This window comes from Rhinopithecus roxellana, chromosome 11, assembly GCF_007565055.1.
Source record: "Rhinopithecus roxellana isolate Shanxi Qingling chromosome 11, ASM756505v1, whole genome shotgun sequence".
NCBI classification, from domain to species: Eukaryota; Metazoa; Chordata; class Mammalia; order Primates; family Cercopithecidae; genus Rhinopithecus; species Rhinopithecus roxellana.
The window spans coordinates 25,084,311-25,110,561 of record NC_044559.1 but is presented as its reverse complement, the minus strand read 5'-3'; the positions used below and the strand labels follow the sequence as shown (position 1 = coordinate 25,110,561).

Below are 26,251 nucleotides of genomic sequence, written 5' to 3'. Positions count from 1 at the left end.
TAACTTTTTCTGAAATTAGGGGTCTCTGTCTCCCTCCATTAGCCAATCAAGTTTCGTTCAGCTGAGCAATGTGGAGTGGTCGCAGGTATACCAGTGAACAGTGCCCCCACATAAAGTGAAATTCAGCTTTACCTTTCTTTTGTTATTACTACATGCTATTTAGTTATCAAGGGAAACTGAATTTTTCACAGATCGTTTCAAGAATGGCATTGTGTATGTGAATTGGAGATTAAATGTATAAACACCATGGCCTTGTCTGGTTGCAAAGTCTAGTATCTTTCCTCTCTCTTAAAATTTTTTCGTTTTTTTTGTAGACATGGGGTCTTGTTATGCTGCCCAGGCTGGTCTCAAACTCCTGGCCTCAAGCCATCCTCCCTCCTCAGCCTCCCAAAATGCTGTGATTACAGGCGTGAGCGACTGCACCTAGCCTTTTTTCCTTCTTTTTATGATAAAAGGCTATCTTTTAGAAGGTGCTTGTTGAAAAAGCATGTTATAGGAAGAAGATACTGTGGCTGAGATTGCTGGCATCCCCCATTACCCCTTCTCTCTGCTTCCTCAGTAGCAGAATCCCAGGCAGTTGCCCAGCTGAGAGGCTAGGTTGCCTCCCTGCATTTGCAGGGAGGTGTGCCACCAGGACTGAAGCTGGCCAGGGAGACCAGTGTGGAAGTACGGTATGGACTTCTGGAAAGTTGTCTCAAAAGTGAAAAGGCGGCCGGGCACAGCGGCTCATACCTGTAATCCCAGCACTTTGGGAGGCCAAGGCGGGCCGATCACTGAAGGTCGGGAGTTTGAGACCAGCCTGGCCAACATGGTGAAACCCTGTTTCTACTAAAAACAAAAACAAAAACAAAACCAAAAAAAACTGGGCATAGTGGCAGGTGCCTGTAATCCCAGCTACTTGGTTGGGAGGCTGAGGCAGGTAAATTGCTTGAACTCAGGAGGTGGGGGTTGCACTGAGTTGAGATTGCACCACTGCACTCCAGCCTGGGCCACAGAGTGATACTTTGTCTCAAAAAAAAAAAAAAAGAAAAAGAAAAAGTGAAAAGGCCAAGTGCCTTTTTGTCCTCTCTCACTTCCTCGTACTGCCAGTAGTAGTTTGGTATTTAAATAGTGTAAAGGTGCAGTGTGGTATATATTACACTGTCTCATGTACAGTAAGTGATGAGATGGGAAAAGTTTAGGCAACTACTCTAGGCTGCGTCTCTACAAATTACTCATTCATGTTTGGCAGGTCTTTCGTTGTCAGCAAATGGAAAGTCAAATTAAATGTATTTGTCGTTATCTTTCAGCATTGGTGTTTGAAATATTAGTCATGTCTTGATTCATTGTTTATTCAAAATAAGAATTTTTAGCTGCCATAATCTAAGATGGGTTTTAAAAAGGTAAGAATTTTGCTCAGAAAGATGCACCTTCCGAAACTGAGGATCATCCTTTTGAGGTGAATGTGCAGAATTATTACCATTTATACTTCTCATGAACTTTAACGTTTTTGAGTTTTAGCTGTTTTGAAATAATTCCAGACTTACAGAAAAGTTGCAAAAATAGTGCAAAGTGTTCCCATAGCACTCTCACCCAGATTCTGCAAGTGTTACCATTTGACTCTATCATTCTTCCCCTCTCCATTTCTTTCTTTCTATCTATCTATCTATCTATCTATCTATCTATCTATCTATCTATCTATCTATCTATCTATCTATCTATCTTTCTATATCTATCATCTATCTATCCATCCATTTACCTACCTACATATATATACATATGTATATATATCTGTCTCATAAAGAGGAAGATAAAATATATTTATATGGGTGTGTGTGTGTGTGTGTGTGTGTGTGTGTGTGTGTGTCTGAAGACAGAGAGAAATACATGTCGCGCCTGGCCCACATTTTTTTTCTGAACCATTTGAGAGTTAGATGCAGACATGATGCCCTTTTGCCCCTAAATACTTCAGGGTGTATTTCCTCAAAACAAGTGCAGTATCATGATTGAAATCAGGATATCAATGCTGATACAGTTCTGTTATCGAATATGCAAACTTCAAGTCTCACCAGTTTTCCCACTGCTGCTCTTTACCTTTAGCAAAATCAAGAACAACATTTTGAGTGATCCAAGGTTTCCTCCAGGTTCACAAGCTTATCGTCTAGTGTGTCCTCACTCTTCCCTGCCTCTCATGGCCTTTGTATTTTTGAGAAGTGCAGGCACTGATTTTTTTAAAACATTTTTTTAAAAAAGTTTAAAATGTGATAAAAATGTATGACACAAAATTTACCATCTTAATCATTTTTAAATGTACAGTTCAGTAGTGTTAGGTATATTCCCGCCATTGTGCAATAGATCTCTAGAACATTTTCATCTTATAAAACTGAAACTCTGCACCCAGTAAACAGCAATTCCTAATTTCCCCCACCCCCTTCCCCTGACATCCACCATTCTGCTTTCTGTTTCTGTGGATCTGTTGTATTGACCTTGTGTAAGCAGAATCAGATGGTGCTTTTCTTTCTGTATCTGGCCTGCTTCGCTTAGCAAAATGTCCTTAAGGTTGACCTCTGGTGTATCTGTGATGGATTTCCTTCCTTTTTAAGGCTAATATTCAATTGTCTGTAAATTTCCCATTTGACTCATCCATTCATCTATCGATGGACACTTTAGTTGCTATACCTCTTTGCTATTGTGAATGATGCTGCAATGGGCCTAGGTGTGCACATATCTCTTCAAGAGTCAGGTCACTTATTTTTTAGAATGTCCCGCAACTTGGGTCCATCTGTTTCTTCTTTCTAATTAGCTTTAGGTTCTGTGTGTTTGGCAGGGACGCTCGAGTAGTAGTGATGTGCCCGTCACAGACCAGACTGGTGATGGTGAGGTTAACTTTTTTGTTTTTTGGGAGACGGTCTCATTCTGTCACCCAGGCTGGAGTTCAGTGGCGCGATCTCTGCTCACTACAACCTCCACCTCCCAGGTTCAAGCGATTCTCCCGCCTCAGCCTCCCCAGTAGCTGGGACTACAGGCATGCACCACCAAGCCCGGCTAATTTTTGTATTTTTAGTAGCAATGGGGTTTCACCATGTTGGATAGGCTGGTCTTGAGTCTCGGAACTCCCGACTTCAAGTGATCCGCCCGCCTTGGCCTCCCAGAGTGTTGGGATTCCAGGCGTGAACCACCCACCGCGCCTGGCCTGAGGGTAACTTTATCACTTGCTTAAAGATGGTGTCCGTCAGTTTTCTCTACTATATGGTCACTATATTGTCCCTTTGTGATCAGTAAGGATTCGGTGGGGAGATATTTTGAGTCTTTGCAAGTATCTTTATTTTATTTTTTTTATTTATTTTTGAGATAGAGTCTTCCTCTGTCGCCCAGGCTGGAGTGCAGTGGTGTGATCTCGGCTCACTGCAACCTCTACCTCCCGGGTTCAAGTGATTCTTCTGCCTCAGCCTCCCAAGTAGCTGGGATTACAGGCACCCACGACCACGCCCAGCTAATTTTTGTATTTTTAGTGGAGATGGAGTTTCACCATGTTGGCCAGGCTGGTCTTAAACTCCTGGCCTCCAGTAATCCACCCGCCTCAGCCTCTCAAAGTGCTGGGATTACAGGCATGAACCACCATGCCCAGCTGCAAATGTCTTGTTTGTTATCAAGCTTCCACCTGCTTGGTGATTCTTATGTGAAACAATTATTCCTGCAGTGATTACCCAGGGATGACCTACAGATGCCATCATTCCTTCTATACTTATTTGTTGACATTCTACCCTAAGGAAAAGCTTTCCCATCTCCTGCACTCATTCCTTCATTCATTGTATCCACAGTTGAATGGGTTTATGGGTTCCTCTGTTTCTCCAGGTCATAGTCTGTTACTATCAGCATTCATTTTGTGTTCACATTGTACAAGATTTTGGGTGCAGTGGCTCATGCCTATAATCCAGCACTTTGGGAGACTGAGGCAGGGGGGATTGCTTGAGGCTGGGAATTTGAGACCAACCCGGGCAACATAGTGAGACCCTATCTCTATAAAAACCAACCAACCAACAAACAAGAAAAAACACAACGAAACAGATTGTACCAGATTTGACCAGTAGGGAACCCTTTAGAATAGGCTCGTGTCTTTCTTGACACATCCACATCATCTTCCCGTTAACTTCTATTTCAACATCAGGATTTTTTGTGCTTCCTGTCTCTACTTATTTTGGAGATAGGGTCTTGCTCTGTCACCCAGGCCGTAGGACAGTGGTGTGATCTTGGCTCAGTGCAACCTCCGTCTCCCCAGTTCAAGGAATTCTGATGCCTTAGCCTCCTGAGTAGCTGGGATTATAGGTGCCCGCCAACATGTCCAGCTAATTTTTGTAGTTTTTGTAGAGATGGAGTTTCGCCATATTGGCCAGGCTGGTCTCAAACTCCTGAGCTCAAGTGATCCTCCCACTTCTTTGGCCTCTCAAAGTGCTGGGATTACAAGAGTGAGTCACCACACCCAGCCAGCTTCCTGTCTTTCAACAGTGATCAATTATGGGTGTACATGACATACTAAATAACAAAGATTAACTCTGTTTCAAGCTGTCAAGTGGCCGAACACTGAAGGCTGTCACAGGAATATTATTTAAAGATACATTTGTTAAAAATACATTGATTGATTAAGAAATTAGAAATTGAAACAGAACTATTTCTACTTGGGGCGTGAACCCATATCACACTCTGCATCCCCACCAGCAGGGACTACTCAAGATCCATTGCATACCAAGGGTCTTGACGAAGGAATGTCCCACTCAGTCTAGGGCTCCTAGCCCCTGGACTACCCAAGTTGGTCAAATGTATGCCTAACTGTTACATCAGCCGTTTCACTTAATATAGCAGTTCTAGATTCAGAGACTTTTACACAGAGAAGAACCCCGAGATCATTCTGAACTTGAGGTGCAGAACAGTGTGTTGTGCAAAGTCACAGAGTTGCTGAGAGGCAGAGCTGGGATGGGGGCTCAGGCCCCGCCTAGAATCACAGGATCCTTATGTGCAGGGCTAGTCAGAGGCCAGCGAGTCTGATTTGCGGCTGTTGGGGAAGTCCCTCTGGAATGGTTCTGACAGGTAGGCATCTGGCTGCTGCATTTGCCATCTCTCTGGCCCACCGCTGTCCACTGTACAGCAAAGGCATCTCCTTCTGCCTTCAGATCAGCATCTGGTTTCTGTTCACGGGAGCAGCGCGATGCAGGACAACCCCCGTGCCTTCATCAGTGGCTCCATCTCCTCTCCCAGCCTTGTTCTTTCTCCCGTCTCGCTCTTTAGCCATTTCTCACAGGATGGTTTCCAGGTGGCTCGGACACCCTGGTCGCCGTTCCCTGGGGTAGATGAGTTTATGAAGACCAAATTGGATATGAGCAAAAGCACTCTTGGAAAAACGGTATTCAATCAATCCCTAGATAAGCATTTTTTTAAGTGTCCAGGCCCACCCCAGGTGTCTGAATAGATTTCTTCTGATCTTGGCTGCTCTGTGATTTGGCCTTCAACCCTTGATTTACCCAGCAGATCAATGACATTCCCCAGTAGACACACACACACACACACACACACACACACACACAGCTTCCTGAGGAGGAGTACACAGAAGGGAACACGATCCAGTCTCAACACTGGTGATTACAGACCGTCCCATTCTCTCATTTGAACCCTACACATTGATCCAGCCCAGCTGGGAGGTTTCCCAGCATCTTGTCAGCAGCCAGCATCGCTGTCCAAAACCTGCCCATTCTTTTTTTGTTTTTGTTTTTTGGGTTTTTTTTGGCTTGATTTGGCTCTATTTTTAGAATGTTTTCCCCTGGGAGAAGGAAGAACTATGAGGGGAACAGAGCAGGGAGAGGTGCCAGCTGTGGCTTGCCAGCCTAGGATTGCTCCACGGCATGCGTCTACACTGCATTCATGGGCCGGCCTTGCCACACAGAGCCTGGCCCCTGCGGGTCACCCAGGCACGCTTCCCGTACCCAGCAAAATGTGATCTGGGTTCCAGTTTCTGTTCTCCCCAGTCCTGGGTTAAAACTCCGTTGTTTTGACATTGACTCTTCCCCTCACCCGTGTGTATGTGTGTGTGTGTGTGTGTGTGTGTGTGTGTGTGTGTGTGTTGGGGGATGTCACTGATCTGCTGGGGAAACCAAGGGGTGAAGACCAAATCATAGAGCAGCCAAGATCAGAGGGAATCTATTCGGACATCTGGGGTGGGCTTGCACAGTTACAAAAAGTGCTCATCTAGGGATTGGTTAACCTAATACTTCATAGTTTTTCCAAAAGTGCTTTTGCTCATATCCAATTTGGTCTTCGTAATGACCTCTTGAGGTAAATGGGGCTGCTGTTCTCATTCTACAGATGATTTTACTATGAATGGCTGTCTGTCCACCTCAGAGCCCTGCAGGATTTACGAAAACTACTTCCAGCTTATTAGGTGAGCCAGTACTCGCTCCTACTTAGGATCATATATTGAGGTTGGACATGGTGGCTTATGCCTGTAATGTCAGCACTTTGAAAGGCAGGAGATTGCTTGAGGCCAGGAGTTGGAGACCAGCCTGGGCAGCATAATGAGACCCCCGTCTCTACAAAAACAAAATATAAAAATTAGCTGAGTGTGGTGGCATATGCCCATAATCCCAGATACTTGGGAGGCTGAAGTGGGAGGACAGTTTGAGCCCAGAAACTCTAGGCTGCACTAGAGTTTGTATAATTGTACCAGTGCACTGCAGTCTGGGCAACAGAGCCAGACCCTGTCTCAACAAAACAAAACAAAACAAAAAAAGGATTATATATCAATGAGTTGAACTGCTGCAAATGTAAACATTCATTCATCAAGCAAGCATAGATTGAACACCTTCTCTGTGTCGGACACTGTGGTAGGGTCTGGTGATTCAAAGATGAACAGCTGTCCCTGTTTCTAAGTTGCCTGTAGTCAACTTAGTGATTACTCTAAGGTTTCTATTAATATTTGTATTTCATTGAGAGCAATGGGAACCATTGGTGTCTGCCATTTGGGAAGTAGAAGAGATGCTTAGACAGATAAGGGAGCAGAGATCTAGACGAGGTGTAGAGAGGGTCAGAACCCAGGTTGGGGTTCCTAACTCCCAAACAATGTCCCCAGCCACACACTGCAGTCACTGTCTTGCCCTCCCATTTCTATTGAATAAGCTTTGGAGATAAGACAAGCCTGGTTCATCACAATTGAGTCTCTAAACCTAGATATGCAGAGGTTCCCTGGAATTGCTTCTTTAGTCCCTGCTTAATGCAGCTCTTGACATCACAAGATGAATTCACTCTTTAGTGAGTTGCACAGACTCTTGAAAACTATGTTTCTGCTGCGCTGAAGTCCCTGAGTGGGCTCCTTAGCCTGGAGGATGCGTGCTTCAATGGGACGTGACAGCTGCTTTCAAACATTTGAGGGCGAGCACCTGTTGTTGGAGGAAGGGTGCAGGCTTACCCCATGTCCAGCAACAGAAAGAGACAAGGGGGTATGTTCCAGGAAGATCAGCTCGGCTCAGTGTAAGCAATGTCTTCTTAGCCAGTAGTGCCATCTAATAATGGAGCAAACAGCTTGGAGCCAAAGAGCCAGGGGTTCAAGCTGAGGATCCCAGGACTTTTCAACAGGGGTTTGTGGATTCAGTGGGAAGCTGGCCTGAGAGCTTTCAAGGTCCTTGGAGTGACCACCTGATTTGCCCTTTGTACAGTTTGCTTCGTGCAGAACTTAGAGTTTCACTTTGTGAAGGGCGTAGAACACCAACACTCTTCTTATGGCAAGGATGGGCTTCTGCTCCTGTTCCTTTTCTTTTTTTTTTTTTCTTTTGAGACTGAGTCTTGCTCTATCACCCAGGCTGGAATGCAGTGGCCCAATCTCGGCTCACTGCAGCCTCCACCTCCCAGGTTCCAGCTATTCTCCTGCCTCGGCCTCCTGAGTAGCTGGGATCACAGGCACCTCTTAGCACACCCAGCTAATTTTTGTATTTTTTTGTAGAGACGGGGTTTCACCACATTGGTCAGTCTGGTCTCGAACTCCTGAGCTCGAGTGATCTGCCTGCCTTAGCCTCCCAAAGTGCTGGGACGTGAGCCACTGCGCCCCACCTCCTGTTCCTTTTCCATCCATGATTTGGAAGAGGATGGTGTCAGGGTCATAGAAGACCCTTGGATGGGAGACATGGGGCGGGGTGGTTTAGGGATTAGTAGTGGCCATGTTTCCCCTACCCCAAATGGGGTTTTGCCCAGGGCTGTTCCATTGGTTTATCTGGGCTTCACAGACGTCTAGGGTTTTCTTCATCTTGCTGTGTCTGGATCTGCACAATACTGAGAAATTGTCTGGCAAGAAACAAAGCTACTCGTGTTCTAGGTCATAGTTCCATGGCTTAGCATGAAAACAAGCAAGATCCAGGTGTCCAAGGGCCTCTGCATCCCCGACATGCCTCCTGGGTGGCTGGCCATGTCTGCATGGTGTCACTGTGGCCCAAGACTCAGACTTTCCTCTAGAAGTTGGTTTTGGCAGTGCACCCAGGGACACTGAGTCACCAACCAAACTGGTAAGAGAATGCAGATAAACGTGGTTCGCTTCCAGGAGGATCACAACTGCCAGCAGAGAGTATTTGGGGGGCTCCCTGCAGAATTCTCTTGAGGCAGAAGGTAGGTGGGAGTTAGGGGCCATTGTGTGTGGCCAGGCAGAGAAGGGAGAATTCGGGCTACTGTACTGGCTACTCTGGCAGAGCCAAGGTGGCATGATATGTGAGTTTCTCCGTCCATTTTCCATTCACTTATTCTCATGACAGATGCTCGTCTCCTTTGGAGAGGTGAGGTCCCTCACTATTTAATGTGGCATGGTTGCAGGTTCCAACATCCTGCTTTTTTTCTACTCTACCCGGCCCCTTGTTTTCAAGACTTTGAAAGGAATTTTCCAGAATCAAGCTTTCTGGCTTACCTTCCTCTTTTGCTTTCGTAAGGATAAACACTATTCGGGGGAGAGGGCGGGAGAGATATTGAGAGCCAAGGCACGTGAGACAGCGCGGGCAGGGTGCTGCCTCATGAGCTTGCCTTTTGGTTTTTTTTTTTGAGACGGGGTCTCGCTCTGTCAACCAGGTTGGAGTGCAGTGACGCAATCACAACTCACTGCAACCTCCACCTCCCAGGTTCAAGCGATTCTTCCACCTCAGCTTCCCAAGTAGCTGGGACAACAGGCGCCTGCCACCACACCCAGCTAATTTTTTGTATTATTTTTTTTGTAGAGATGGTGGATTAGTCAGGCTTCTCTAGAGGGACAGAACTAATAGGATAGATGTATTTATAAGGGGAGTTTATTAAGGAGTATTGGCTCACACAATCACAAGGTGAGGTCCACAATAGGCCGTCTGCAAGCTGAGGAGCAAGGAAGCCAGTCCAGGTCCCAAAACCTCAAAAGTGGGAAGTCAGCAGTGCAGCCTTCAGTCTGTGGTCAAAGGTCCAAGAGTCCTAAAGCTGAAGAACTTGGAGGCCGATGTTTGAGGGCAGCAAGCATCCAGCACAGGAGAAAGATGTAGGCTCAGAGACTCAGCCAGTCTAGTTTTGCCACGTTCTTCTGCCTCCTTATGTTCTGGCCATGCTGGCAGCTGATTAGATGGTGCCCACCCAGATTGAGGGTGGGTCTGCCTCTCCCAGTCCACTGACTCAAATGTTAATCTCCTTTGGCAACACCCTCATGGACACACCCACGAAGAATACTTTGCATTTTTCAGTCCAATCAACTTGACATTCAATATTCACCATCACAGATGGGGTCTTGCTGTGTTGCCCAGGCTGGTCTGAAATCCCTGTCCTTAAGCAATCCTCCCCACCTCAGCCTCCCAAAGTGCTGGGATTATAGGCCTGAGCCACCGTACCTGACTTGTTTTAATCTTTTATACTGCATTTTTACTGTACTTCTAATTTTTATTATTATTATTATTTTGAAATGGAGTCTTGCTCTGTCTCCCAGGCTGGAGTGCAATGGCGCTATCTCGGCTTACTGCAACCTCTGCCTTCTGGGTTCAAGTGATTGTCCTGACTCATCCTCCTGAGTAACTAGGATGATAGGTCCCTGCCACCGTGCCCTGCTAATTTTTGTACTTTTAGTAGAGACGGGGTTTTACCATGTTGGTGAGGCTGGTCTCGAACTCCTGAACTCAGATGATCCACCCACCTTGGCTTCCCAAAGTTCTGGGATTATAGGCGTGAGCCACAGCACCCCAGCCTTACAGTACCTTTTCTATGTTTAGATATACAAATACCTACCATTGTGTTACAGTTGTCTACAGTATTCCGTAGTCACATGCTGTACAGGTTTGTAGCCTAGGAACGACAGGCTGTACCATGTTGCCTAGATGTGTGGTAGGCTCTGCCATCCAGGTTTGTGTAAGTTCACTCTGTGATGTTTGCACAATGCAAAAGTGCTTGGTGATGCATTTCTCAGAACACATCCCCATCATGAGGCAACACGTGACTGTGTTTCTTTTCTTCTTCTTTTGCTTGACCAATAAATTAGGACATCTTAAAACTTTTGAGAAGTACACAAAAAGCCCAAGCCATCCTCCACATCTTTTATAATTTTTTTTTTTTTAAGGAAGAGAAACCATATTCATTATTCCTTAAGTGGAAGTGAATCCTCATAAAGGTCTTCATCTCTGTTGCCTTCATGTTGAGTAGACTGGGAAGGAGGAAGAGGGGGTTAGTCTTGCTGTCTCAGGGCTGGCAGAGGCAGGAGAAAGTAGGTGGGCCCATGTGATTCAAATGTGTTGTTCAAGGGTCAACTGTATATGGTTGGCTCTCACCATCTAATATTTTACATAGGAATCTTAGAGCTCTGTCATATAAAATGAACTTTAAGTTTCCTTTTCTTTCACTTTTTGTTTTACCAATCAAGGTTATGCTAGCCTCAGAAATGACTAGAGTTGCTTTTATTCTTTTCTATTTTCTGGAACAGTTTACTTAGATAAATCATCTGAGGTCAGGAGTTCAAGACCAGACTGGCCAACATGGTGAAACCCCATCTCTACTAAAAATACGAAAAAAAATTTAGCCGAGTATGGTGGCGCAAGCCTGTAATCTGTTACTCAGGAGCCTGAGGCAGAATCGCTTGAATGTGAGGGGCAGAGGTGGCAGTGAGCCGAGATGGTACCACTGTACTCCAACTGGGCGATAGCACGTGACTCCGTCTCAACAACAACAACAAAAAAAAATAGAAAAAGAAAAGAAAAAGAAATGCCCACAGGGGATGGAATGATAGGGTCGGGGCAGAGGGAAATGGAAACTTACCGGAGGGTTTGCTGGGACTTAAGTTGAGCAATTTGAGTCACTTTACCCACAGCCAGGCTATGGCTGCTGCGTATCCTCCTTACACCCACCTAATGAGACACTAAGTCCACTAGATTGGAGAAAAAAAGTATATGATATTTGTAGAAAAATAATAATCTTTTTTTGAGACAGAGTCTTGCTCTGTCACCCAGGTTGGAGTGCAGTGGCACAATCTTGGCTCACTGCAACCTCCACTTCCTGGGTTCAAGTGATTCTTGTGCCTCAGCCTCCCAAGTAGCTGGGATTACAGGTGTGCACCACCACAACCAGCTAATTTTTATTTTTTTTATTATTTATTTATTTATTTATTTTTGAGACAGAGTCTCGCTCTGTCGCCCAGGCTGGAGTGCAGTGGCCGGATCTCAGCTCACTGCAAGCTCCGCCTCCCAGGTTTACGCCATTCTCCTGCCTCAGCCTCCTGAGTAGCTGGGACTACAGGCACCAGCCACCTCGCCTGGCTAGCTTTTTTGTATTTTTTAGTAGAGATGGGGTTTCACCGTGTTAGCCAGGATGGTCTCGAACTCCTGACCTCGTGATCCGCCCGTCTCGGCCTCCCAAAGTGCTGGGATTACAGGCTCGAGCCACCGTGCCCGGCAATTTTTATATTTTTAGTAGAGACGAGGTTTCGCCATGTTGGCCAGGTTGGTCTCAAACTCCTTACCTCAAGTGATCCGCCCAACTTGGCCTCCCAAAGTGCTGGGATTACAAGTGTGAGCCACCGCGCCTGGCCTCTCCATGTCTTTTAATGACTTGATAGCTCATTTCTCTTTAGAATAGAATCATATTCCACTGTCTGGATGTTCCATAGTTTATCCATTTACCTACCAAAGGACATCTTGGTTGTTTCCATATTTTAACAGTTATGAATAAAGCTGGTATAAACATCTATGTGCATGTTATGAATTGTTTTTTTGAACCCCCAACGTGACATTGTGTGGATCGTCTCAGTCTCTGTTTCCAATCTTGTATGAGTTACAAATAATTTATTGACATAAAAGCCCCCTCCCGTGTCTTTGGCTGGTGATGATGGAAGGGTTTGCTTTCAGTGTTTTGTTTGGTGTCTCACTTCTCTCCCTCATACATGGGATTTTTCACAGGAGCAAATAGTGACACTTGGTATCTAATGAACAACTTCTGATTGCTCCCAGCCTGCCATGCTTGTCACCTCTCTCACTCTCTCTGGGCAGTGGGTAGGTCCTAGCATGGTTTAAACGTTTTAACCTGGCTGTGGCTGGCACAGGATCACAGAAATGCGGTTGCTTGTGTTTGTTGTTACAGCAGCATTTGGAAGCATTGGTAGGAGTTAGATGACACTGGCTGGCACAGAAGTGTGGGAACAAAGGTGATCCTGGAGAAAAACCACTCCACTGTCCTCTCAAGGCTGGACTGAGCTCAGTGAATTCAGCTATGTGAGCACCTCACCAGGCACTTTCTTTTTTTTTTTTTTTTTTGCAACAGGGTCTCACTCTGTCACCCAGGCTGGAGTGCAATGGTGCGATCACAGCTCACTGCAGCCTGTGCCTTCTGGGCTCAGGTGATCCTCCAACCTCAGTCTCCAAAATAACTGGGACCACAGGTGGGAGCCACCACGTCCAGCTATTTAATTTTTTTTTTTTTTTTTTTTTTTGCAGAGATGGGTTTTCATGTTGCCCAGGCTGGTCTCTTAACTCCTGAGCTCAAGCAATCTGTCCACCTGAGCTACCCAAAGTGCTGGGATCTGCACCAGCCAGGATCATTTTCAATAATTGCCCTGCTAATGTGCCATTCTACTCAGGGAAGGTCCTTCTCTGATCTTTCCTTCCCAAACAGCTCAATTGTTCTGGGTGAGTCTGAATCACAGCCTGATCAGCTGCTGAATTAGGATTCCACTCAGCACCCTGGGGTTAGGGTGGCCCTATAATGAGTCTCCTAGGGAGCTATCTATCTGTGTCTGTGTCAAGTAGAAGGGAAAAACAAAAACAAAAACAAACAAACAAAAATCCCAACAAACCCTGCTCCTAATTGGCTTTCCTTCTTGATCTCTGACCTGGTTCATTGACTTTTCTAATCTCAACTCCCTTTACTTCTTCCCATAAAGCAAGTGGGGTTGACTAGGTAGTCTTGAAGTTTCCTTGTATCTTTCATAGGTTCTAGGACAATGACGGAGGAGAAATCATCAATCTGCGCTAGCCTTGGTGTTATTGTAGCTGTAAAAGAATCATCGTATTAGAGGAACGTTTACATTATTGGGGGTGTTTTCTGAAGGACCGCCTTTGTGATACACAGGTTAGGAGCAGGGAAGTTGGCAAAGCCCTAGTTGGACATTTGCGGTGAAGATGGGGTATTAGTAGAGCTAGGGAAGGAGTGAGGAGGATGTGCAAACTAGTAAACTCGGAACCAGTAAATTACCAGAATACAGTTGCAGTTGGGTTGTTCATAAGTGATTTTGTAGTGAAGCAGTTTCATCTCTCATGAGGGCTCTACCCTAACTTACCTGGGGCTGTAAAGGCTGCCAGGAGTTGTAGCTGGCCATTAAAAAAACAAAACCAAAAACAAGTGTGCATTCGTCCTTGCTCCCACGCACTCCCAGTTTGCACTTAGATGTAAGGAGCAGGAGGGGGATTGAGTTAACTTCCTTTTGCCTGCTGCATAGCAAGTGCAGGAGGCGAATGGGGAAGAACGTAGTCTTCCCTCTAGACTCGCAACGCCTTAAGGAAAAGAGCCCAGTCTGCGAAAGTTCAGCTGGACCTCCGGGACATCAACTCTCTGTGCTCTAAGAGCTGACCGCTGTCAGATGCGTTATCTAGGTCAAGAGATTAATGATGTGCCTCTGCTGGGGCAGACGCCATCTCTGTGCTCTCCCTGTGAGCTGAAACCAGCAATGTGTTTGCAAGCTTGGAGGGAGTGTGGAAGAAGGCCCCCTGGTCCGCTTGCCTGGCCTGTAGGTGTGCAAAATTGGTGTGCAAGCAGCGGGCGCTCAGGTGCACCGTCATTCCCCAGGAACCGCGGGCGCTCTTTGCAGGGGTGCAGCCGCTCTCCCCGCGCGCAGCCTGCAGCCCTCCCCGATCCCCCCGAACCCCAGGGCGGGGACTCGTCCCGGTGGCGCGGGCGCTCGCTGCCTGCTGTTTCCCTCTTCGGGTCAGCTTTTATTTCAGGAGTGGAGTGGGACTCTCCCCTGGGCGTTTAGGGTGTCGCCTCTGGCATGTGCTCCCACTGCAGAAAACAAGTCTAAATGCAACGCATCGGGTTTCTGAACAGCCGCCAGAGCGCGGAAACCAGACCGTTAGCAAAGCTGTCGCGGGAACAGGGGCTCTGAGAGGGTGGCGCGGGGGGCGGGGTGCCGGAGTGGGGGTCGAGGCGGGGGGTGGGGGGCGGGGCACAGGCCAGGTGGCAGATGTTGCGCTTTCCGGGGCCCCTCGGCAGGCGACGGGGCGGGAGGAGTGGAGGCCCGGTGGGGCGGGCGCGCGGGGCGGGAGCAGCCCTGGTCGCCGCCTGGGCGCGGGCGCCCTCCCTGTGGAGCATGCGGGACGTGAGCGACGTGTGGCAGCCTCTGCCCAGACTTTTCCGCCGCCGTGTAGATTTCAGCAAGCGCCGCCTTCCCTCCAATCACAGCCCAGCCTCAGCGCCAAGTGTGCACCTCTCTGCAAGGCGGCGCAGAGGTCCTGTACTGAGGCTTCGTTTGCAAAAATTACATCCACGTTGTGCTCCGGTGCGGGCGGCGGTTCCCCACCAAAAGCAGCCCAGATCTTCCCCGCACGCCTCTGACTGACTGCACGACTGTCACAAGTCGCGAGCTGGTGCAAACTGCGAGGACCGGGAAAGGAGACGGGGCGCGCATACACCAAAAAGTGGGGAGGCAGAGCTGCAGGGTGTGCAGGATAATGAAGTTAATTTTAGGGGTCTGCATAATAAGGAGCCGCCCCCAAGTTTTCCCGCGACTTAGGTAATGAATTGCAGCTCGAAATGGGTCTAGTTTTATTCATTCTTCTACTCGGGGCGATAAAGGTTTATTGAATGGTGTGCATGGTGAGTGTGAAAACCAGATGCCAGCTGCCCTCAGCCCCAGTCCACTTCAGTCCAGCTCCTTGGGGCTTTCCCGCCCCCTCCTCGTGCCCAGCATCGCAGGCCTCTCAAGGTTTCCAGTCTTTGGGCTAAGGCAGGGGGAGCAAGGCTCAGTTCAAGTCCAGGTTTCTAAGGGATTCAGGAAAGTGGACAGGGCGAGGCAGGAGGGTCAGGGAAGCTTCCTGTCCGCGGGTGGTCCGGGTCGTGGCGGGGGATGGGCTCACGAGTATTATCAGGGAGCAGCCTGGCCCATGTCCTTACCTGGACTGCGCCTGCCCCGCAGCGCGTGTTAGGAATGCGGAGTATCGAGGCTCCACGGCCCTAAAGGAGCTGCACTGGTAGGATGCACTTTAAGCAACTTCCTAAGGGATTCGGCTGCGGGGTCCGGGGTCCACGGTCCACGGTCCACACTGAGCAGGACTGCGTCGCTGCTCTCCTCCCGGCCAGCACAGTTGAGTTGAGGGGCCGGAATTATTCGGGGAAGCTGTGCCAGACGTCCCGAAGGGACAACATGACCAGGGGATAACAGCAGCCAGGACCTTGAGCAGGGCTGGGCGGCAGGAGCTGGTGCGCCGCCGTCGCCGGCCCGCAGAGGGAGCCCGCAGGCCGCCTCCCGGCTCGTCCACCCTCCTCCCCACGTGGAAGGGGGCTGGGACCCAAGGAATGCGGCCCGCCCCGAGGCTGACGTGCGCGTCTGCGGCCAGCCCGGATTCTTTAAAAGCCGGTGGTGCGCGGGGCATCCCAGCCGAGCCGGAGAGGAGGCGAGCGGCAGGGCCTAGTGGCAGTAGTGCGGCTGTCACTGCGCCTGAGCATCCCAGAGCTTTCCGAGCGGAGGAGCCGGCGGTGCCGGGCATCTTCAGCCTCGCACCCCTCGCAGCACACGTCGAGCCCCGCACCGGCGAGGGTCCGGAACTTAGCCCAAAGCACGTTTCCCCTGGCAGCGCAGGGAACGCCCGGCCGCGCGCCGGCGCACGCCCCCCTCTCCTCCTTTGTTCCGGGGGTCGGCGGCCGCTCTCCTGCCCGCGTCGGGATCTCGGCCCCGGGAAGCGGGCCGTCGGGCGCAGCCGCGAAGATGCCGTTGGAACTGACCCAGAGCCGGGTGCAGAAGATCTGGGTGCCCGTGGACCACCGGCCCTCGTTGCCCAGATGTGAGTGCAGCTGCGTCGGGCCGGGCGGCAGGGCGCGCTGCGCTGGGCTGGGCCATTGTGTGGGGCGGCTTTGTGCAGACGCCTCTCTGCGGGGGGCGCGCCCGTGAGGGTCGCGCCGGCGGGGCGGGGCGGAGGCCGCGGGGTGCGCGTCCTTGGCCGGGCGGCGGGGGCGCTGTAGCCCTGTACCCGTGGCTGCCCCGCCGGCCCGGAAACTGCGAGTACGCCCGGCAGGGCTGCATGCGCCGAGACGGAGGAACGCGAGCGCCTGGCAGGCGGGTGAGGGGATCCACATGCTCCGCGATCCCTGTCCTCGACCCCCGCCCGTACCGGGCGCCCGCGGCCGGAGCGCAGCCCAAGGACTCGGCCGCTCACACCTCCGCCCATCTCCACCGTCCGGATCTCCTCTCTCATCCTGTTTCCATCTCCTCGTCCCACTTGCTATGCGTTCCTGACCCCTCGCTTCACTTAATAACCTATTTCTCTGTCCTGTTTTCTCTTTCGACATGTATGTTTCTATTTTTCTCTCTGTTTCTACCTCCTTCCTCTCCCACTCTGTTTCTTTCTGCTTTTAACTCTTTCTCTCTCCTTCACTCTCTCTTCCGCGCATCTCTAGTGCCATGGGGGCGCCCGTGCTGGGGGCGCCAGGAGAGCCACCTTGAGCCACGTCTGTGCCCCAGGCTTTCGGGAGGGTCGGGGGGTTGGTGAGTGCACAGTTGGCGCTGCTCCACGCGCCCCGGGCGCACGCACTCCCCGGTGCTTGGAATTGCCTGGCAGTGCCCCGCCCCGCCGGTCGCCCCGTCCCCCCTCGCTCCCCTCCCCCCCGGCACCCCCCCGGCAACCCCCCCCACCCCCCCACCCCCCGCCACCCGGCGATCGCTTGGGAGACGGTTACCTCGAGCTCCATCCACCTCAGCTGCGGAGCGCCGCCGCGGAAAAGAGCAGGTGGGCAGCGCAGAGAGGCAACGCTGCCTCTCCAGGTAATGCGCCCCAGCACCCATGGACTGGACAGGGAGCTGCGTGGTGCTGTTTTGCCCAGGTCAGGTTGTAGCCTGAGCAGTGACCGTGGGATCCAGGTGCAAACTCTCGAGGTGGCTTCGGGTTATCCGAAGGCGCCTGAGCGCAGGCGGCTGGCAGGGTGGCCCGGCTACCACGTTTCTTAGGACGGCCTCCGCGGGACTTGACAGCTCTTCTGGAGCCCTGCCCGGTCTGAATCACCGGCCACGTCCAGACTTGCCCCTCTCCCCACACCGACCCCTGTGGTGTGCCCTGGGTGGGGACGTCAGCAGATCCACCCTGCTGGACTTCAGGGTTCTAGGGTAGCCCTCAGGAGAGATCTTGTTCCCCCTCTTGGTGGGGTAGCCCGGGACTGGAGGCCGCAGGTGTGTTGCCCAGCCCTGTCAGATGTGCTTGAACTGGGATGGCCCATGGTTCTCTGGTCTTTGTGTAAAACCTGTAAGTGGAGTGGAATGTAGCCCTTAAATCCTCAAGGAGGTTTGGCCAAGGCCAAATGCAGAAACAACTTTTGCATAAAACAAGTATTATATCTATAGCACTTTGTAAACTGTAATGGAAGCTAGTCCCATATATGTAAATACATGTGATTGTATGCATATGCCCACGGGTCTGGGAGGAGTGTCTTCCAGGGCTCTGAGATGGGTAGGCATCAGCTCAGTTGTGATCTTGAGACACATCAGCATGCACCAAGGCGTTCTCCCTCCAGGCTTGGATCCTGATCCATTAGACCCCATCAACCTGCACGTCTCTCACGCAGTGAGAGATTTGCCTAAGAATCCCTGTCAGAATCCTTCAGAGCTGGAGGGTGGGAGTTTGGCTAAAGCCGATGGATTAATTCTCTTGTCCCGCCCACTGTTGGCATTCTGTGTGGCCCTGGAGTCTAGTCTCAGACACATTCCTTCTTGTAAAAAGATCTGCAACCTGGGTATCACACATCCTTATTTCAGGTGTCTGTTTATGTAGTCACATTTGTCTCTTACTTGGAATGGAGGGAAGAAGGTATTTCTATTCAGTATCTTTCCTGACACCCTCCCTCATTCTCTAATGGCATTTGGGACATTGGGTGGGTGTTTCTTTCTTTTTTTTTTGAGATGGTTTTTCACTCTGTCACTGAGGCTGGAGTGCAGTGGTGTGATCTCAGCTCACTGCAACCTCTGCCTCCAGGTTTCAAGCAATTCTCATGCCTCAGTCCCCCCAAGAAGCTGGGGTTACAGGTGTGCGCCACCATGCCCAGCTAATTTTCGTATTTTTAGTAAAGACGGGGTTTTACCATGTTGGCCTGGCTGGTCTCCTGACCTCAAGTGATCCGCCCACCTCAGCCTCCCAAAGTGCTGGGATTATAGGCATGAGCCACCATGCCCAGCTGGGTGGGTTTTCTTTCTCCTAAACCTGTTGCCATCTTTATAAGTGGCCTTCTCATTGGGGGTCTGCAGCAGAGTCCCCTGAGGTTTATTATTTATTTATTTATTCATTTTTGAGGCGGATTCTCACACTGTCACCCAGGCTGGAGGGCAGTGGTACGATCATAGCTCACTGTAACCACCAACTTCTGGGCTCAAGTGATACTCCCGCCTCAGCCTCTCCAGTAGCCGGGACTTCAAGTGTGCACCACCATACCCGGCTAATTTAAACAATTTTTTTCGTAGAGATGGAGTCTTGCTATGTTGCTCAGGCTGGTCTCGAACTCCTGGCCTCAAGTGATCCTCCCACCTTGGCCTCCCAAAGTGCTGAGGTTACAGGCATGTGCCACCATTCCCAGCCTCCCTGAGGTTTATTGCTGAAGGAGGGTGTCTAGGACACTGCTTTTTATAGACAAAGAACAGTAAAACAACAAAACAAAAACACTGTATCAATAAGCTGCATTATGTTCTGGCCTCGGAGGCACATTAACAGGATGCCCTGTTGCTACATCAATGTGGTGGTAAATGTTTCTTACAAAACCTATAGCTTCCTTCGCTTGCATCCTGTAACTCCTGCTGACTTATCGAATTTGTGAGTCGGCATAATGGGCAGGAAGTACCTTTTTGATTGGCAACGTCTGACTTTCCTTTCTCTTCTTCGTCACTAAAATTCAGGAGCCTCTGTGTTCTGAGGGATCCTGGGTACCGGGCTGAGTCCTAAGACAGTGCTTGGGACTTGGCATTAAATCAGAAGTTGCCATGATCAGTGGAGCAAAGGGGGTATTGATCGGGCCAGTGCAGGGTTGTAAACAACAGGTAAAAGAGCCTTTTAAAGCATCAAACTTTCTTTTTTGAGACAGGGTCTCACTCTTGTCACCCAGGCTGGAGTGCAATGGTGCAATCATGTCTCATTGTAGCCTTGAACTTCTGGGCTCAAGCAATCCTTCTGCCTCAGCCTCCTGAGTCGCTGGGACTATGGACATGTGCTACTGCGCCCAGCTAAGTTTTAAAAATATTTTTGTACAAATGGGGTCTCGCTGTGTTGCCCAAGCTGGTCTCGAATTCCTGGCCTCAAGCGATGCCTCCTTGGCCTCCCAAAGTGCTGGGATTACAGGCATGAGCCACTGTACCTGGCCTTTTTTTTCCCCCCCTCTTTTTTTTTTTTTTTTTTTTTTTTTTTGAGACGGAGTCTCGCTCTGTCACCCAAGCTGGAGTGCACTGGCCAGATCTCAGCTCACTGCAAGCTCCGCCTCCTGGGTTCACGCCATTCTCCTGCCTCAGCCTCCCGAGTAGCTGGGACTACAGGCGCCCGCCACCTCGCCCGGCTAGTTTTTTGTATTTTTTAGTAGAGACGGGGTTTCACCGTGTTAGCCAGGATAGTCTCGATCTCCTGACCTTGTGATCCGCCCGCCTCGGCCTCCCAAAGTGCTGGGATTACAGGCTTGAGCCACTGCGCCCGGCCCCCCCCCTCTTAAATACAGTGAAATGAGACACACTGCTAGCTTGTCTTTGCTCAGGATTTAGACAGACACCGCAGGAAATTGAGTCTGAAGAAAGGTTGATGTGGTACTCAAATACAGATAGAAAGACTTTCATCTCGGTAGGGAGTTACACCGGCTGATGGTGTTCTACCTTAAGGAAGCTGAGTGGGTGATGTCCTAGAGAAATCCCTGCCTTATCCCTGGGTAGCCCCTACAGTTTATTTTCTGGGGATGCTTTCTGTGTTAGGGTTTGAGTCAGTGGGGGATACAGGCAGTGTGGGCCGCTGCCTGTCTGTCTGCGCACTGCATACCGTTGGAGAGGTTAGTAACTTAATCTAGCTGGGAGAGCAGGAATAGGAACCCAGGGGTGCCAGCCTCTCACTGTCCAGGTGAGGGATTCACCATCCATCTGGCTGCTGCCTTCCATAACTGGCTCCTTGTGTCACTGTATCCCATAGCTGAGTGTTCACCAGCCAGCCTTCAGTTTTCTTTTGACTTCCTGTGTACGTTTAACTGCAGGGAACGGGCCCCAGTAGGCAGTCTGCATTGTACACTAATGGTACTGCGGGCTTGTAGACATTAGCCCAAAGGCACTACTCAGCCACGCTGACCCTGTCTCCCCCAAGTAGCCTCTGTCTCACGGGTACCCAGTGCATGTACCTGGTGCATGTGCCCAGTGAGCGAGCGTGTCGTGAATGTAGCAACCTTGCAGAATCAAAGCTCCGTGCTTGGGACTTGGTAACTTTGTGGGAGGATTTGCCCAAGTGGCCATGGTCATAACCATGACAACACTTTGAGCATGAGTCCCCCAGAGTCAATTCGGGTGTTTAGTCTGTTACCCAGGGTCTTTACACAGTTGCTTCCTTCCCCTGTAACGCGGTGACAGCTGTGTTCCCCCAGGCATGTTTCAATTGGCATATAAAGTCCACATCTAAATACATTTAAGTTTCACAACTTTCAAAACCTTGTGTGTGTGAAAAAGAAGTTAAAATATTAAACATTTACATAAAATGAAATGAGACATACAGTTACTCTTTGGAAAATCTTTTGTTAAACTCTAATTTTTGTTGTGTTTTTTTTTTGAGACAGAGTTTTGCTCTGTTGCCCAGGCTGGAGTGCAGTGGTACAATCTCGGCTCACTGCAACCTCTGCCTCCCGGATGCAAGCAATTCTCCTGCCTCAGCAGATGGGATTACAGGTGCCTGCAACTAAGCCTGGCTAATTTTTGTATTTTTAGTAGAGACGGAGTTTTGCCATGTTGGCCAGGCTGGTTTCGAACTCCTGACCTCAGGTGGTCTGCCTTCCTCTGCTGCCCAAAGTGCTGGGAGACCGCGCCCAGCCAATACTTATCTTTTCTAATCACTGTGCCTTGCCAGGGAGGGTGATGAGGCGGGTGGGGGTGTCTCTTTTTTGGTGGTAAAAAGGCCCATTGAGAAGAGAAGAAGAAACTGAGGGTCACAGAATTGGAAACATGAGGTGTGCTATGAGGTTTTAAAAGGGGCTGGGGTTGGAAAGTAAGACTCAAAGATTGCGTGAGGATTTGTGATTGCCTCATCTGTCCAAGACAGTGGTGGGTGTCTGAAGGGCGGGATAGCTGCAAACACCTCTGGCGCCCTCTCTTTGGATCTTACTATACGACAAACCAGCGCATTGGCAGAATGGCTCTGCTTTGCCAAGAAGGGACTGGCAGTTTATTTGGGTTTGAAATCCAGCCTGAACTTTTGCCCTATGGTATTTACTCTGCTGTCTTTATTGTTGTTGTTTTTCCCTCCCTAAATGTCTACTGCCAGAGGATATTTGTTCCTATGATTAATGTGTAGACATAATCCCCTGTTGGATAAATCAATCAGCCTCTGCTTCCTTGGCGTGGTTCTGACAGAAATATTCTGCACATGTGCACAGCTGAAAGTATGTGTGTGCATCGGTCTCTGCATATCTGGGTGTCCTTAGGAGCAGCGGTGCGGTGGGGACACCTGGTAAGACCAGGAGGGCCCCTTGGCCTGGGGGAAGGGTCAGTGGATGGGTATTGTTTCCAAGGAGTTGCTGCTACTTTTCTAATGTGGCAGCTACAGCTGCCAGAATGACCCTGGGCACAGTGGGGTGTGCCTCACTGGCTTTCAGGGAGGCCACCATCTCTCTGTGTGCTCCTGGGGACACAAGAAAGCCCCTGGGTGCTTTGTGCTTGTTTGTTCCACTTATGTGCTCAGGATGCCCGGCTCACCCTGGGCAATGAAAAGCGTCTGTTTTCAAGGAACTGTTTGTTCTAGGTCACTGGACAACAAGGGCATGCCAGCCCAGGACTCTTAGCATCTCCTGAGCGTCTCCTCATCCGCAGATAGCCTGTCTGTCTCCTCACTCTGCCTGCTGAGAAGGCCACTAATGGTCTCCAAATAGCGTGGAAGGGACAAAGGCCTGACATTTCATGCCTGCCTCCCCGTCCCTGCCTCCAGGCCTCGGAGCAGATCCTGGACCTTGACTCCAGCTTGGAGCCCTGTTGGGGGATCCGGCTTAGAGGGGCTTCTTCCCTGAGCCACTGTCCCTCTGAGGGGTGGTGGCTTCCACAGCCTAAGCCTGCTCAGTTCGGACATCAGGGCCTCTGTGCAGTCTGACATCTGCCTGGTTCTGTGTGCAGCTTTCAGAGGTTTTCCTGCAGGCCATGCGGGCTGTGTCTGGGAATGGTGAGGACAGCCAGGCTGACCACGTGGCAGTGAGCGCTGGGCAGTGCCGCCCAGGCGGGAGCTGGTGGGTATCATCTGGCCCTGCAGCTTGCATGTTGGCAGGATGCAGGAGTTGCCTGAGACCTCAGGGCCAGGCGATAGCCGGGATGATACTCGGTCCTTGGCTTCCAGAACAGGGGCTTCTGGCTGCTTTCTGAAAAACCCAGCAAAACTCCCCTCCCTGCTGTTTTGTCTTACTGAGATGCCGAGACCGTTGTGTAGCAGTGGAAGCCAGGAGGGAGCTGGCAGGCAAGAGCATATCCAGGTTTCCTGGAGACAGCTCTGGCCCCCGCCTGAGGCTTCGTAACCATCCCTTCCCTCGTCAGTACCCCAGCATTCATCCGAGCCTGGCATCAGAAGAGGGGGTCAGACAGGGCTTGAGAGGCTCAGGGGTGGAGGATTTACCTGTCCACCGGGGTAATTTTAGCATTCTGCCTCCCTGACCTACTTTCATTTGATAAACTCTTTTCATTTTCCTCTAATTTTTTTTTAAATTTATTTTTTTGTAGAGACAGGGTCTTGCTATGTTGCTCAGGCTGGTCTCAAACTCATGGTCTCAAGTGATCCTCTTGCCTCGGCTTCCCAGAGCACTGGGATTACAGGGATGAACCACCGTGCCTGGCTGTAAACTCCTACTTTTCAAAATTACCTTTTTAAAGATTTTTTTTTTTTAGAAATGCTGCCCATATGTCCTGTGTGGAGGTTCGGATATTGATGGTGGGCCTTTCTGTCTCTTGACCCCAAGGCCCCAGACCCCTGCTCTGTCCCCTTGTTGTGTTGGAATCCACCCTCTTGACTGTGAGCCCCACCCTCCCTGGGGAGGGCAGTCCTTTCCTCCCCTCAGGGGCATTTCCACTTCCACTGTGGTGTCAGCCACTGGTTCCCTGCTGGGTTTAGCACCCTGGGTATCAGTTCGGGAATTTGGGGTTGGGACTGTCTTTGCCAAGTAGAACCTAAAGGCAGAATTGAGGGACAGGGTGTGGCTGGGGGGCTGTGGGCACTAGGGTTGCCTGGTCCCTCTCTGGTACAATGCCAGGGACTGCAGGATGGGGAGACGAAATGAAAATTTCAATGAATGCTGGGTGTGGTGGCTATGCCTATAATCCCAGCACTCTGGGAGGATTGTTTGAGACTAGGAGTTCGAGACCAGCCTGGGCAACACAGCGAGATCCCATCTCTACAAAGATAAAAAAAATGAGCCAGGGATGGTGGTGTGCACACTTGTAGTCCCAACTATTGGGGAAGCTAAGGCCAGAGGATTGTTTAAGTCCAGAGGTTCGAGGCTGCAGTAACCTCTGGTGGCCACTGCACTCCAGCCTGGGCAACAGAGTGAGACCCTGTCTCAAAAACATTTTTGGTGAAATTCTTCAGCGTTATTGTTGGGCGTGGCATCTGCTCCTCATCTCCGGTCACTTGGTCCATGACGCGCCCTTCTTGCTTGTGTTTCCAGCCTGTGGGCCAAAGCTGACCAACTCCCCCACCGTCATCGTCATGGTGGGCCTCCCCGCCAGGGGCAAGACCTACATCTCCAAGAAGCTGACTCGCTACCTCAACTGGATTGGCGTCCCCACAAAAGGTGAGGCTGGGTCTCGAGGCCAGTCCCCTGCAAATGCAAAAACTTGACCTTCCAGCTCAGTTGCTGGTTTCACAGGCAGGACCACCCCTGGGCATATCTGTCCCCTGGTCGGGGAGTCTGATCCTGCCTCCTATGCAGCTGGGTCCTCCTCCACACTGTGTGTACACCCTTCTTCTGTTGGGTTTTTTTCCTCATTGGCCATTCTCTTTCCCACTCCCCTAAATCCTGCCCTGACTCAAATTTCACCTCCTTCAAAACCATCTCCGGCCACCTTAGTCCTTTACATTCCTGTGGCACTCAGTCCTAGCTAACATTCCTCTGCTGATGGCCCTAAGCACTGCATACCATAGATCAAGGGTCTTCAGCCCCCGGGGCTGTGGACTGCTATGTGGGTGGCCTGTTAGGAACCGGGCTGCAGGAAGTGAGTGGCAATGAGTAAACATTTCCACCTGAGCTCCTCCTCCTGTATGATCAGCGGCGGCGTTAGATTCTCATAGGAGTGAACCCTATTGTGAACTGGGCATGTGAGGGATCTAGGTTGTGTGCCCCTAATGCCTGATGATCTGAGATGGAACAGTTTTATCCCAAAGCCATATACCCACAACCCCTCCCTGTCCATGGAAAAACTCTTCCACGAAAGTGGTCCCTGGTACCAAAAAGGATGGGGACTGCTGTTGTAGATGCATTTAAGAATCTCTGCTTGGTCTTCCCAAACTAGATGGTACACATCTTGTGGATAGGTGGATAGGCACTGTTTTTTTTTAAATTTTATTTTAGATTAGGGGTACATGTGCCTGTTACATGAGTGTATTGCATATTGGTGGGGATTGGGCTTCTAGTGAACCTGTTACCCAGATAGTGAACATTGTACCTAACTGGTTATTTTTTAACCCTTGCTCATCTCCCACCTGCCCCTCTTTTGAGGGGATGGTTTTTATGTTTACCATCTCCGCTGTGCCCAGCTCAGTGCCCAGGAACCATGGAACACATTCCCCCGGCCCCGACCCTGGCGGCTGCACCAGCAGAAGGGCTGACCCAGATCTGGCAGTGGGCGTGAGACCCCACCCACTTTCTGATACCATTGGTGGAAATGTGTTGTCCCTGTTTTTGCTAGACTTGGGGTCTCCCCCAACCCATCCTCACAGTCTCAGTCTCTGGTTTAGAATGTCGTGAGACTGGGATGAGACTGGGATTGTAGACTTGGCTGGAGGGGACAGCGTTGCAGAGCACGTGGCAGGGGCATTGCAGCTGGATTGGGGAAGCCGGGCTGCCTGTGGCCTGCTGTCCTCAGGAGTTGAGGGTAGCGCAGGACTGGGCACCGGCATCGCTTCCATGTCGTATCATCTCATTCAAGTCGGCGTGGTTGGCTGGGTGGCTCTGCCTTTGGTCGATCCCACGATCCCAGTGTGAGTTGGCCCCTTCCTCCTGCTCAATCATCCAGGCTGTTCTCTTTCCCGTCCACAGTGTTCAACGTCGGGGAATATCGCCGGGAGGCTGTGAAGCAGTACAGCTCCTACAACTTCTTCCGCCCCGACAATGAGGAAGCCATGAAAGTCCGGAAGTAAGGCTGGGCTGCAGG

At 50.3% G+C, this 26,251-nt stretch overlaps 1 protein-coding gene across 4 annotated transcripts in view; it reads left to right on the top strand.

Annotated features, from left to right (window-relative positions):
• PFKFB3 (6-phosphofructo-2-kinase/fructose-2,6-biphosphatase 3) overlaps positions 1-26,251 on the top strand; it is an 86,878-nt gene that overhangs the window by 39,911 nt on the left and 20,716 nt on the right. For 3 of the 4 annotated variants that reach the window (XM_030940716.1, XM_010366520.2, XM_030940715.1), the window contains exons 1-3: positions 16,026-16,484; positions 24,547-24,672; positions 26,137-26,233. In XM_030940716.1, the coding sequence (XP_030796576.1) occupies positions 16,409-16,484; positions 24,547-24,672; positions 26,137-26,233 (299 nt within the window). In that variant the 5' untranslated portion in view covers positions 16,026-16,408. Of the gene's footprint in view, positions 1-16,025; positions 16,485-24,546; positions 24,673-26,136; positions 26,234-26,251 lie in introns of those variants that run through there. The other variant, XM_010366522.2, reaches the window with a different exon arrangement.